Source organism: Lycium barbarum, chromosome 9 (genome assembly GCF_019175385.1).
Source record: "Lycium barbarum isolate Lr01 chromosome 9, ASM1917538v2, whole genome shotgun sequence".
NCBI lineage: Eukaryota > Viridiplantae > Streptophyta > Magnoliopsida > Solanales > Solanaceae > Lycium > Lycium barbarum.
The window spans coordinates 14324668-14338995 of record NC_083345.1 but is presented as its reverse complement, the minus strand read 5'-3'; the positions used below and the strand labels follow the sequence as shown (position 1 = coordinate 14338995).

Genomic DNA, 14328 nt, shown 5'->3' with positions numbered 1-14328 from the left:
CTTCCTCATGTATTCTCATTATGTTTATATGAAACTTTATGATTTTATGTAGCAAGTTACAAGCATGTTTTCAAGTCAATTATATATATATAATTATGAAATATTGTTATTACTCATAAATCAAGAACATGTTTGCAAAACTATGACAAGTTATCTCATGAAACCATATTACAAGATATTTCATGAAACCATGTTTACAAGTTATTTCATGAAATCATGATTACAAGTTATTTCACGAAAATCATGGGCTTCTTAGCCAACTATATCATGTTCATGTTTTTGGGAATTGCTTAGTTAACCGAGAAGGCTCATATAGCCTGAAACTACGTTGCCACCATAGGATAAGAGTTGTCAGCAAGGAGGCAACACCTTCATTATGCAGTTTGAATCCTTACATGCTTATTATTACTTAAATCTCATATCCCTGGCAAGGTTGTGAGTGTTCTGCTGGTAGGACGCAAGTACCAGACCATGTTGTCGGTTATACTATAGCATTCCTCACGTTACAAGCAGTTTTACATACATGTATTTCCATTGATTTACTGTTTTCAGACTTTACTCACGTTTCATGCTCATGTCCAAGTTACATTCAGTTTCAGTTCATGTCCTATACCTATACTGTGCCATGTTCTTCATTTCAGCAGGTTTTACATACTAGTACTATTCACCATGTACTAACGACCCTTTTGCCCGGGGCCTGCACTTCACGGTGCAGATACCGATTTTCAGGAGCATACATCTGCACAGTAGGATCACTTCAGTTATCAGCTTATTGGTGAGCCCCACTCCTCTCGGGGTTCAACATAGAGTTTGCATTAGTATTCAGTTTATGGTAGTCCAGGGCCATGTCCTGATAGTTAGTATTCAGACATGTTTTAGAGGTTTCATAGACAGATGTTAGTTCACAGAGTCAGTTGTGCTTTCATGTTTGCAGACTATTATGTTTTCATGATATTTCATGCTATGAGAAAATTTCAAGACTTTATTCCGCAAATTACATTTTCTTGATTCATTTAAATTGCATCATATAGATTATGTTGTTTTGATGCCCATGTTGACAAGCAAGCCATGAGGTTCGCTCGGACACATGCAAGCAAGGCCCGAGTGCCGTGTTACTCCCAGGCCATGGTTCGGGGCGTGACAGTGGCATAGATGCCTATGGTGATATAAATGTACTGTTGTCCAATTGGGACTAGTTGACGAATGAATGGAATTGTATGTATAACTATGCGGCTCACCTAGATGTAAGTATAAGAGTAAGCTAAGAGGGTGCTCGGGTGGGCTAGCACCAGGTGCTCGTCGCGGCCCCGAGTCGGGTCGTGACATATTTACTCTGTACTTTCAACTTAAAGCTAGAATTAGTTTGAAAGGGTTGCTATATCCAAGTGATTGTAGGCATTGAAAGGGCTAGGGATAGTGATCTCTTAGGTTACATAAGTTCGTAATCTGAATTTGGCTCGTGTTTTGGGGTTATATCATACAAAAGTGTGGATCGTAATTTTTTGCACATTTTAAGTAAGGTGTTTTCCATGTAAAAATATTATTCTGCAATTTTCACTCTACAAATAGTAGTTTAAGAACCACAAAGAAGAACCACGTTCCTCCTCGTGGTCCACCATGTAAAAAGTTAGACAAATCTTAACCAGTTGCAAAAATTTGGTAAGACCCAATTCACCCCTCCGCTTGAGTCTTAATGGTGTCTAAATTAACAATACTAAGAAATGGACCTTAACATATGGAGCATGCAGCAGTGTTAACTCGAACATGGGTTGAGGCTTGAATTATTCGTCTCGATCTTGAGCAATCATTCACATGATCTTAAGCTAGCTAGCTTTAAGGTTGAGTTAGACCCAAAATACATTTTCTTACTAAATAGTTGAGATAAATTTTATTTTCAATTTTAACCTTGAAACTTTTTACTTACTGTGGGAGAAGAATCCGAAGGCATCTTATCATTTTAACAATTTTATCATAGAATTACAATTTCACATTTAAAAGGAATAAAAATAATACTATGATTATAACATACGTAATCTCGAAATTCATTTTGAGCTTTCTAAATCTGAAATCAGAAAATTCAACCAATATAAAGTGCTTCCGCATTTTAAGATTTTTATTCTTGTCTCAAACAAAACGCTCCCTAAATTAACTATAATTATCCAAAAAAAAAAGGTACCAGCCACAGTGGCACATTGTCAAATAACGGCCGCCGTGGAGCTGAGTTTTTGCTTATGTACTCATCCTTAAATTTATACAAAAATTTTGTTAGCTAGCTGTGGAACTTTGATAGTTTTGGTCCGGTAATTAACAGTCCAGCAACATTGTCTTTACAATTTCCTAAAGTTTATTGCTTCGACTTTATATAGTACTGTATGTAGAATGTATTTGTAACTCTAAAGAAAGAAATAGTAGCTTTTATGCATATTGTTTTTTTGGAAAAGGACCAAAATTACCCCTGAACTTTCAGAAATAGTTTATTTATACTCTTCGTTATACTATTGGGCCAATTGTGCCCTGACCGTTATACTATGGGCCAAATACACCCCTGAACTTTCGGAAATAGTTTATTTATACCCTTCGTTATACTATTGGGCCAATTGTGCCCTGATCGTTATACTATGGGCCAAATACACCCCTTAACTTTCGGAAATAGTTTATTTATACCCTTTGTTATACTATTGGGCCAATTGTGCCCTTATCATTATACTATGGGTCAAATATACCCTTAAGTTACATGGTCTGCCATGTGTCACAATCAAAATGACCCAACCCATTTCCCCCTATAATTACACCCAGATTAAATTAATCACCGGATCCGACCCATCGTTTTATTTCACCCAACCCGTTTTCTTTATTTCAAACCCAAATAAAGTACCCGTACCCGTTTTGTCTATTTCATTACAGGTTTCGTTTCTGTAAAACATGGTAAATGAAAACCCAAAATGAAGGATCATAAAATTATGGACAACACGATGACTTTTTGGTTTTAACTGTCACATGAATGGTGATTCATGAAACTGCAATTAAGTGATGGCTAGCGTGTGTTGATATTTTCAATAAGCAGGCCACTTGGTTGGTGGTCCATTGATGAATTAAGTCGAGAGGAACAGGCTCGACTATTCCATGATGGATTTCCTGGAATAGAATGATTTTTCTGTTTCTTTTCTCTTCTCCTCTGCCTGAGTTCTTTGCATTGTTTTCATTTCTATGAAGAAAGGATAAATTTGTTTTTGTTACTGTAACGATCCTATTAACGTGGTGAAACTTTTTATTTGAGTTTTCATTTTGTATACTACCATGTTTTATAGAAACGATACCTGTAATGCAATAAACAAAATAGGTACGAGTACTTTGTTTGGGTTTGAAATAAACAAAACGGGTTGGGTGAAATAAAGTGACGGGTCAAATCCGGTGATTAATTTAATCTGGGTGTAATTCTAGGAGAAAGTGGGTTGGGCCATTGTGATTGTGACACGTGACAGACTGTGTAACTCAAGAGTATATTTGGCCCATAGTATAACGGTAAGGGCATAATTGACCCAATAGTATAAGGAAGGGTATAAATAAACTATTTTCGAAAGTCCAGGGGTATATTTGACCCATAGTATAATAGTAAGGGCACAATTGGCCCAATAATATAACGAAGGGTATAAATAAACTATTTATGAAAGTTCAGGGGTAATTTTGGCCCTTTTCTGTTGTTTTTTTTATATCGAATGTATGGCATTAACTAAGATGATGCATTTAAAGATGGAGACTACAATCAATTTGACCCAAGGCTCAACGATGAAAACAATTGGACAATACTAATTATTCATTATTTCGTGACGTTACTATGTTACTGCGCGTGTTTCGTATTATTCTTGTATAATTTATTTCATGTTATTTAGATTCAAAACAATCTTTATTATATATTGTAATTAATGTGCTGCTTGAGATCTCTTCATCAGGCAATGGTTTCAAAACATACGATCACCACATATATATGTCTGATAAACGCTAATAATACTATTGTTTGATTGAATGAATTATTTCAAAATTAAGGAAAGCCTTCTGGTTGTTATGATCAAAGCAGCAATATGAAAGTTGATTAAAACTGAGTGAAATAGTACTGTAACTTGGAAAAAAGACACTTCCATTCTTTATCCAGGATACATATACACGAGCAGCTAGCGTAATTTAACAAAAAGTAGATAACTTTTACTTACACAGCCTAACTACTACTTATAGAAAAGGACCAAAACAAGAAAAGGATTTACCCCCACCAAAAAAAAAAAAAAGGGAGGGAGACTACATTCGACTTAGTTTACCTAGTGATTTAATATTATACTTGCATGAGGAAAGCTTAACTATGAATCTCTTTCATTTAGTCTTGCAGCTGCAGCCACAGACGCAGCTACTCCACCAGGATAAGTTGTCAGGCTTGGATTATTCCTAAGCTCAGCTTTCATCACCCCTTCTGCGTCTTGCCTTGTCGCTGCCTTATCAGCTGGTAATTTAGCCTTGGCACCCTATGATTAATTCACAACAAATTAAAAACAAAAAAACCATCAATTATCAATCAAATAATTTAGAAACTACACCTTAATCACAAACAAGTTATGTAATTAACTAGCACTTGTTGATTAAGGTTGGCGATGTGAAACGTTCGTCCATGTTCTGCTCTTACAACCGTCAAAAAAATTACTCCTAGGAGAATTGTCAAAAATTATATAGATCAATTTTTATTTTTGATTGAAAGTCGACCTACTACAATCATCAGTCCTTACAAATATGAGGGTAAGTAGGACATGAAGATCTTACTGTTCGCACACATAAAATTTAAGACATAATCTCACTAGAGTTTAAAACTGCGGCTAGCGATGTAGGAGTAATTTTTATAATGTACTTCCGTTTCAAAATCTCAGCTGTATGTTTAAAATAACAAAATTCAAATATAGGAGTAATTTTTATAAAGAATTCTCCGTTTCCAAATCTCAGCCGATACATTTAAAATCAAAATCACAAAATTCAAATGACATTTTTGATACATGTACTCTTTTAGTTTATTTTATAATTCAAAGAATCTCCCAAAGATGATTTGTGGTTAGCAAACTAAGACAAATGGCCAAAGTGTTTGAATCTTACAGTCAAGACATCGTTTAGTTTGATTTTATCCACATCTTGAGCCAACCCCTCATTAGCTGAGGCTGCGGACTGAGCTGTGGCCGCTAATCCTCCGGGGATAATAACACTAGAACCGGTGGCTCTAACTTCAGCTGCTTGTATAGCGGCTGCATCGCTTTGCTCCACCGGTTTCTCTCCTGCTGTGTGCGCTGTTGCTGCTAGAGCTTCTCCTATTGTTATGGGTGCTTCCTCCACATCTATTCCTCCTACTCCTGCTGCTGTTACTGGAACGGGCTCAACATATTGCCCCAATACCTGCAATAATCTCAAATACATGAGTATTTATTTTAGGTTTATAATAATATACAAACTGCTTAATATATTTTGTTTTCCGGCAAAAACGGGTTTCGGGAATATCAATTAAAGTTATAAATTTTTTATAGATTTTAAAGACAAGTGTGGGCTGTATCCGATCCTTAAAAGTCCAAGGTGTGCGTTTGATTTGTAAAGCTATGGGGACTCAGTAATACAGTAATAATGGAAATCAATATTATTCAAAGCAATATTGTGTTCTTGAGCTTGGGATTGAGAGAGAAAAATAGTTAGAGTTACAAGTCTCAAGGATAAGATGCTCTTCCCTCCTCCCTAAGCTATCTTTATACAATTCAAAATAAGACTTTTCTCCCTAGAGTACAAACGATGTGACATTACAACAGTGCCAACGTTCCCTTTGCAGGGATCACGCATATCAAGATTGCCATATGTGACTAGAGTTGGTGAAAGTGGAGGACAGCTAAACTCCCCAGTTACTCCTTCAGCCCCCTCCCCTCGAGCTTGTATCTGGGGTCTTTTATCTTAGTACATCATGAACTCTTAGAAAAACAAACTTAAATAATAAGGGGCAAGGAAGGTGGCAATATTTCAATTTTCAGAGTGACAAACATTTTCTGCAGGTCATGTCTACGAAATTATTGATCAAATCAATCATTTGACCACAGATAAGATTCCAAATATTTGAAATATCATTTGAAGATTACATGTTATGTTTAACACATTTTAAATACTTGCTATGTTTATCAAATTTGCTCATTATTCCAATAGCTTAAAACATAAAACAGAACTTGAATTTTCAAAAATAGGTTGCAAGAGTTTTTCGACTTTTTTCCGTCTGTATTTCATGTTCAAACACCATTTCAACCTCCAAATACCCTTTTCGATTGCAACTTCAGATCCTACAATTTATTTATTTTTCAAATCTCAACCAGACTCCTGTTCAAACGTCTGTTAAAGATTGTAGTCACTTAACCTTAACTAAATTTGGTGACTAGTGTATTTGATTAAACATTAAACACATACTAACAAAATCCTTAGCACTTATAGTCCTATGTAAACAAATCATCACATCTTTAGACGCCAGAACAAAATCATTAGATCCTATGTAAACAAGTCACAACATTTTTATAATCAAATAACAACTTGTCACTAGGAACAACGAGAAATTTGAAATCGAAGAGTACTTATATACCTGTCCAGCAACTGATTCTGTAATTATACGTCTACCAGGTACTTTGGTTTCAGCTACAGTAACACCTTCATCACCAGCAACCTGAGTGGTAGCCTCATGACTAACAAGCCCAGTTCTTTCGTTTTTGGTAGCAGCAGCCTGCATGACAGAAGCTGGACCACCCTTTTGGGTCTGACCAAACACCATGGTCTCAGCACTCTGCATGATGGCTGCATATTGTGGTGCAATTGGCTGATCAGCTAACTCCCCTGTTACATTAAAAACATCTCCGTATTTTATGGGCTCTTGCTGATGCTCCGTTTCAGGCCTTTGAGGTTGTCCTTGACTCATCTTTCTTGTATTTTTGATGCTTTGCAGTTTGTCGATGTGTATGTGTGTATGCTTTACAATTTCTTTCATGCTAAGGGGTTCATATATTTCGATAATTTTCTTCAGTTGGCAGGCGTTTTTTGAGTTGGAGTTGCTCGAGTAAGTCAATGGGTGACACGTTGCAATTCTGTGCAAACGTGGCGGACTTTGTAAGCAGGAACGGTGACTAATATTTGTGACTTCGAATGTTCTTGAATAGTCAAGATAACTTACTGGGAAGTGTACTTGGTGAGTACTAAACTGGAGTATGAGAATGTTACGTCACTAAGAAATCGTGTTTAGCTTCGATTATTAGCAGTCTTCATTACTAACTGGTTATTAAAAAAATCAGATTGATGGTTATAATCAGGATTACAACTTTGAACGAGACCTTAATTGTTAGTTCACGTAATTAATTTTGCTATATAAGCAAGTCTGAAACTCTTTTTATCTTAAATCAAGTAAAATGATTAACAACAAAGGAATAACTCGATGGTATACATCTATTTTTGCATTTTTATGCCAGCTCTCTTTAACTAATTATGGGAGGGAGCAAACATTTGCTATCATTTATTTTTTCTTGTTAATTTTATGAATTGAGTTATAATATCACGCAAGCCGATAAACCTATCAGATATAAACTCTGATGACATATAGTACACATGATCAGTGATCATAGCCGAGAAAGATGCGCAATCTTGCTTCATATTGGTCAATTCATTTCTTTACACGACTTCATTTTTGCTTCATCTTTGTCAATTCATTTTTGTTACGCGACTTGAAACAGATAAGTCTAACTATAAAAACTATTTTTGACGATCGGGTAAGTAATTTTAAACTAGTTTATCATTTCAATACGTCTTAGGAGTATATGGTTGTGGATGTTGCAGCTAATCACAAAAGTTATATGAACTTCCAGCATTGGACAGAAAAGCCAAAGCAGAATTCAATTTTTCAGCTTCTGTCAAATTTCTTAGTAATCAGTAATCACTAATCACTGCTAATATCTATCAGTTTCTTGTTGATAAGGTTAACAAGACAATCATGGCTATTGAACTACAGCATAAATCTCTCTCAGTAGCTATTATTACTAAGTACTGACTTACTCCACTGGTATTGTCTTATTGAGAGATCGATCTACATACATACATTCCTTACGCTATCAATTTGGAGTCATTTTGCACTGGCTACAATCAGAGTACAAGCTTCTTGGAGGCAATTGCAAAGAGAAAGCATAAGTAAACACAAGTATTTTCATACCAATAGGCAAATTTACACAAGGTCATCATCCGAGCTAATGTTTCCTATGGCCTGTGGGTTTATTGTACTCTAAAACTTATGGCTACAAAGTACACGAGACCAAGTGTTTGGTCACTGTTCAGGAGAGAGGAGCCGCACTGCTCACCTCCAAACCATTTCCTGCAGATTGAGAACCACATATTACTGAATTGAAACTCCGGCTACAGGTAATTTACCAATCTCAAAGAAAAAAACTAAAAATTTGATGACCAAGAAATCCGTTTGGGGCAAACTCTTAGGACCAACTGCAATCTTTAAAGCTCGGGGATAATGGACCGGCCCTCTACCTTCTCCACTTAAATACTAGGATTAATTCACATGGGGCAGGACTTGGACTTGTGAGCTAAGTCTCAAGTCCCTCAAACCTTTGCTAGTTCAACTTCAAAAAATTCACCTAATCAGGGGCAGAGCTGCGAAGAATCTGATAGACTAGCACGGACATCAGGTTAAGAGACTCAAAGGAGTATAAAGAACACCATTTTTCATGTTTTTTCTTCTCTGAGGTTGAGTAGATAGTCATCCAATTTCATACACTTAAAAGCACTATTACCTTGGAAGCAGTGTGCTATTAGCATATATAAATAAAAGGAAAATCTCACCATCTGGATCAAAGAAGAAGAGTTGTTTGGTCTTTCCATCCGGTTGGGTCCTCTCGTGAACTTCAATTCCTTTCTCCTAAATGGCAAAGTTAAGAGAAAAGCAGTGATGGGCTAGATCCATTAGTCATGGATAACTCAAAATCAAGAAAGAAACGAGTCTAATGTAACAACTAGCAAATGCATCTGATCTTGGCAAATCCATATCAAGTTTTGGTTTTTATAGTTATCCTTATAAAGTTTCATTAATTCATGCTTGTGTTAACATTATCTTAAACAAATACAGCTATAGCTCTGTCAATGGATATGCCTTTAATCTTGGCAAATCCATATCAAGTTTAGTTTTTGATATTGACCCTTACTTCATCACTAAAGAAATTCTTGAACATTAGATACTGCACGCTCGTGATAACATTATCTAGAACAAATACGGCCGTAGCTCTGTCAATGGGCATGCCTTTGATCTTGGGTAATCCAACATTAAGTTATGTTTTTGATATTGACCCTTATAAACTCCAGTATTAAAAAAGTTCTTGGACACTAGACACTGGTCTACGATTCATGCTCTCATTAACATTATCTAACACTACTACAGCTATAGCTAAGCAAACAGAAAATTAGCTATCAGCACATGACATTATTGCCTGTAATACCAATTCAACTTTTAACACACTGGTCTTAACACACTAGTCTAAAACTACGATTCATGCTCTTAACACACTGTTGCCTGTAATACCAATTCAACATTTTCAATTGCTACACCTCAGCTCACAGTAAAGAAGAACCTAATGCATTTCTTTTAAATACTCCCAACAAATAAAACAAGAAAGACTTGATTCAATAGTAAGTAGAACAACTCCAATCCCCTTGGTAAACCTCAAAGAAGCAACATTTTAATTAATCAACACATCTTCCTATATGGCCCTTCACATATCTCATTCAAAGGAACCTCATTTACACAATCTTATTTTCAAATTTCCACTACAAGAACTAACATCATCCATAAGGGTAAAAGAAAAAAGAAAAGGAATAAAAAAACCCATCAAATTAAGGATGATACCATAACTTTGACATCCACATTTTCACATAATCATCAAGAAACAGGAAAAATCTAATACTCAACAATTAATTAGGGGGGAAATAGAGAATTAATTAAACCTTGAGGGTCTGAACAAAAGAATCGAAATTGGAGACGGAGAAGCAGACATGGTGACCTCTGGGCAGATTCTTCGGGTCAGCAACGGCTGACGTGGCACTCCATGGACCTTCTGGAAGCTTCGTATTTGGGTCCCTCTCAATAAGGTGAAGATAGAAAGATGGTGCCAGTTTCAACCATATCACATCAAATTCAAATCTTGGTGCTTCAACTTTCTCAAACCCAAATATCTGCCAAAAAAAAACACCCACAACCCATTTTCATCAAAAAAAAAAAAAAAAATTAATTAACTACTACGTCTTAAATTTTTGTTAATTTTGTCTTTATTAAACAGAAAAATTACAACCTCAATGTAAAATTGGGCGAGACGTTTGATATCAGAGGATTCTCGGGAGACATGATTAAGGCATGTTCCTTGTGCTGCCATTTTTTCTACTACGTTGGTGTTGGAGAATTCTATTACGTTGGTGTTGGAGTGTATTCTCGATGGGTACTTCCGTACTTATGCGCTTTGCTTAATCAACTAATAGGTCGTCATTTTGGTGGGTTGATGGAAATAACTGGAACATTTGGCTTCTATCAAGCTGCCTCTTTAATTTTGATTTGAAGTGGAACTTGGATTATCATTTGATCATCTGTGGCATATGGGTCATTTGCACTTTTGTCCCTATTTTTTGCTGGTTTTTAATTTTTACCTCTCAAGATAACTAATTTTTTCGTGGATTATAAATTTTTATTTTCGTATTATAATATTTTACGAGTTATGCCGAATCTTTTAAAGAATTTTATCTCCCGTTAGAGTTCTATTTTAAAGAACAACAATTAAAGACCAGTCAATTTAAAGGTCTAGCCGTGCAATTTCTTCGTGACATATGCTAAACTTAGAGTTCTATTTTAAAGAACAACAATTAAAGACCAGTCAATTTAAAGGTCTAACCGTGCAATTTCTTCGTGACATATGCTAAACTTTGTATCATTAGTATCGTCCAATTACAATTTGTTTGGGTCTGGAACTATATGATTATTTTTTATTTATTTTTTAATTTTACTTCCCATACCAAATGGCAGTGCTTATGCTTTATTCTTATTCTTTTTAGGGAGTGTCATTTATATTCATGATATCCATGCATGGAATATATTATTCATGGAAACTGGCGTCGAGTGACACCTCCAGCTCTTACTTATAGAGGCCTGTCCACTACCGTAGAATGTTGATGGTTGTTTTTTTGTATTCAAAAAATATATTTTAAAAACAAAAACCAAGTAATCAGAAAGAAGAAATAGCAATGAACAAATTCGAGACAACTGAACTTACAATGTGTCCTTAAGGAACTTAATTGCTTAAGTACCCAAGGTTACATATTATTTTCTCTCATGATAGAACGAATTATTGTCACTGATGTAGCGGGTACCTCAAACGCCGGTGTGCAAAGAACATAAGGAATCAGTCGAATCGCACTGAGAATTTTACTATCTGTGCAGAAAGAAGAGAGATTGCAGAATTTTTCGTCAGGAAAAATTTTGAAAAAAGATCAATATTTATAGCATACAAAGTAAATGAGTGAAGAGGCGTGAAAAGGTACAATGGTTTATTTTCCATTCACACTCATTTATAAAACCCCAACATATCATAGAAACATATTTGTGCATTACAAGTATATCGTTTTCTTTTAATGAAAAGGTAAATTTTAGTATCTCTTATTATGCGGTTAAACAATGTTTTTTTGTTTTGTTTTGGGTCGCCAAAATTTTATGACTACTGGTGAGGTTACACTCGATAACCTTACAAATTGGTGGTCTTCAAGTAAATTGGTGGTCTTGAAGTTTTAACTTTGACTTGTCCCTTGTGTAAACCTTCAAGAATAAAAGTCAAAACTTTTTATATTTGGAGTTTTGCCTCTGAAACAGGTGTGGTCAAAGTTCAAGACCATCCACATTTAAGATCATTTTTGTAAATATTGCCCGAGCCAGTTTTGTTAATATTGTCCTGTAACACCTCGGGCATTCGGGCTAAGATTTGACTCATAAGACGGGGGTATAATGAACCCAATTTGAGTAGTGTATAAATGGTGTTTGAAACCCAATCAAGACATGAGAAGAGTCCTTGAGCAAAGGAAAGTCGGAAGCTACCCTACGGAGCGTGTTTTCAAGTGAGTTTGCACCATGTCTCAATTAAAATGAGTATACGGAAACATCTGTAAGGAATTGGGGAAAATTTACTTCTTGAAAGTTGTAGATCTTTGAAATACCTTTCCAACGGTATATTATGAAGGTAAAACAAACATCTGTACAAAAATTTATGCCCGTTTTACTAAAACAGTATTCTGTCGATTTACGGTGGAATCTACGGGCCGTGAAAATTATACGGGCCATAGATTTAGGCCGTAAAATTGGCCCAGAAAGCCCAAATCACTGTGATTGATTTACGGTGGGATATACGGTCCGTAAAACTTTTATGGGTCGTAAAATAGGGCGTAAAATGGGTCCGACAGCAATTTTAAAACTTCGTTTTAAGGGATTTTCACTTCATTCTTCACACCCCCAAGCCCTAGAACGACCTTCTATTCTCTCCCATCATCAAGAACACCAAGGTAAGCCTATTCGAATCATTCCAAGTCAATTCTAATATAAATATCCTTGTAATCTAAATAAGAAATCATCATTCCTAACTTAGGGTTTTCAAGAAAACCCATCTCAAGGTTCAAGATTCAAGATTTTGGAAATCTTTTTCAAAGTTAAAGTCTTTGATTCAAGTTTGGAGCATTACCAGGTATGTAGAGTTACTATCTACGTGGGAACATCATTGTTCTTCCCCACGCCTCATAATCCATAAATTATGACTCTCTATATTAAAACTAGGGTTTCTATACCATGCTCATGATAACCCTAGGTCCATGTCCATGATTATATTATGTATGAATTATTATAATTCCATCATTGAGTTCTTAATATTTCTTTATAATTATTGAGAATCCGTCTGTAATCCACGAAAACCCATATCTTGTATTTCATGGGTTCTTGCATGCATGTTTTTAAATAAAAATGCTTATTTCATGAATATCCTACATGTCTACAAGTTTTCATGCAATTGTATTATATAACTATCTTCATGCCATGACTCAAGATACATACATACTAAATACAAGTTATTTCATGAAACCATGTTTACAAGTTATTTCATGAAACCATGTTTACAAGTTATTTCGTGAAATTATGATTACAAGATAATTACAAGTTAATTCACGAAAATCATGGGCTTCTTAGCCAATTATATCATGTTCGTGTTTTTTGGAGTTGCACGAATTACCAAGAAGGCTTAGATAGCCTGAAATTACGTAGCCACCGTAGGACAAGGATCACTCCGCCCAATTAGGACGATTTCCTTAATTTGACACTGAATGGATCCATCAGGCACGTTACCACCTTATACCCTGGCAAGGTATGGGGGCTCTGCTGGTCCGGCGAGGTACCAGACTCCACGTATCTACGTGGTGATATCATGTTGTCGGTTTATGAAATGATCTCCCTACTTATCATGTTTTACTTATATTATATATATATATATATATATATATATATATATATGTACCCATGCTCATGCTCATGTTCATGTCCAGGTTTTCAGTTTCAGTTCTTATCATGTTATTCCATGTCCCATGTTATTTCTTTCAGTTGCTTTACATACCAGTACCTTCAATGTGTTGACGTCCCCTTTTATTGCCCGGGGGCCTGCATTTCACGATGCAGGTACGGATTTACAGGACGACGCCTCTGCTCATTAGGATCTGCACGTACCAGCTTATTGGTGAGCCCCATCTCATTCGGGATTTCGGCATTGTCTTTCTTTATTTAGTTTTGCATCTAAAGGTATGCTGGGGGCCTTGTCCCAGCAAGTTTGTTACGTGTTTCAGACTCATGTTAGAGGTTTCATAGACAAGACAAGTGTCATGTTAGACTTCCAGAGTTCGTTAGGCGGTTTGACTCATTTATGATATTGCCCGCATTCATGACTTAATCAAGTACTTATGTTTAATATTATGACTTACTATGTTTTATAAAAGCTCATCATGCACTTCACGTTATATTTCCGCTCATGTATGCCTCATGATAATTCAGCAAGCCATGTGGTTCACTCGGTCACATGCAGTCAGGCACCGAGTACCGTGTTACGCCCAGGCCATGATTCAGGGCGTGACATGTCCGAGCGCGTGAAACTCATCCTTAAAATTATGTAAATCTAGAAAGAAGTGTAGGGGATAAACTATAGAAAAAGCCATAGATTTCATTATTGGAAAATG

At 35.9% G+C, this 14328-nt stretch overlaps 2 protein-coding genes across 2 annotated transcripts; both read right to left on the bottom strand.

Moving 5' to 3' along the window:
- Positions 1 to 4114: 4114 nt before the first annotated feature.
- LOC132609692 (late embryogenesis abundant protein D-34-like) lies at positions 4115 to 7032 on the bottom strand. The gene is made up of 3 exons (XM_060323802.1): positions 6632 to 7032; positions 5128 to 5421; positions 4115 to 4511 (listed from the first exon to the last, which is right to left on the bottom strand). The coding sequence occupies exons 1-3, from the start codon at positions 7028 to 7030 to the stop codon at positions 4350 to 4352; spliced, it is 855 nt and encodes a 284-aa protein (XP_060179785.1). The 5' UTR covers positions 7031 to 7032; the 3' UTR covers positions 4115 to 4349.
- Positions 7033 to 8077: 1045 nt separating this feature from the next.
- On the bottom strand, positions 8078 to 10645 carry LOC132609693 (uncharacterized). Its single transcript, XM_060323803.1, has 4 exons — positions 10377 to 10645; positions 10033 to 10260; positions 8878 to 8953; positions 8078 to 8398 (listed from the first exon to the last, which is right to left on the bottom strand). Exons 1-4 carry the CDS (start codon positions 10455 to 10457, stop codon positions 8358 to 8360), a joined length of 426 nt encoding a protein of 141 aa, XP_060179786.1. The 5' UTR covers positions 10458 to 10645; the 3' UTR covers positions 8078 to 8357.
- Between the last annotated feature and the right edge of the window lie 3683 nt (positions 10646 to 14328).

Bases quoted from the DNA above. Each gene is read 5' to 3' on its own strand.
- LOC132609692 (XM_060323802.1), bottom strand. From the start codon at position 7,030: ATGAAAGAAATTGTAAAGCATACACACATACACATCGACAAACTGCAA. The intron at 5,422-6,631 runs GTATATAAGTAC...AGATTATTGCAG, and splicing joins CAGAATCAGTTGCTGGACAG to GTATTGGGGCAATATGTTGA. The intron at 4,512-5,127 runs GTAAGATTCAAA...AATTAATCATAG, and splicing joins AACTAAACGATGTCTTGACT to GGTGCCAAGGCTAAATTACC.
- LOC132609693 (XM_060323803.1), bottom strand. From the start codon at position 10,457: ATGGCAGCACAAGGAACATGCCTTAATCATGTCTCCCGAGAATCCTCT. The intron at 8,954-10,032 runs GTTTAATTAATT...TTTGCCATTTAG, and splicing joins CTTTTGTTCAGACCCTCAAG to GAGAAAGGAATTGAAGTTCA. The intron at 8,399-8,877 runs GTGAGATTTTCC...CTCAATCTGCAG, and splicing joins CTTCTTCTTTGATCCAGATG to GAAATGGTTTGGAGGTGAGC.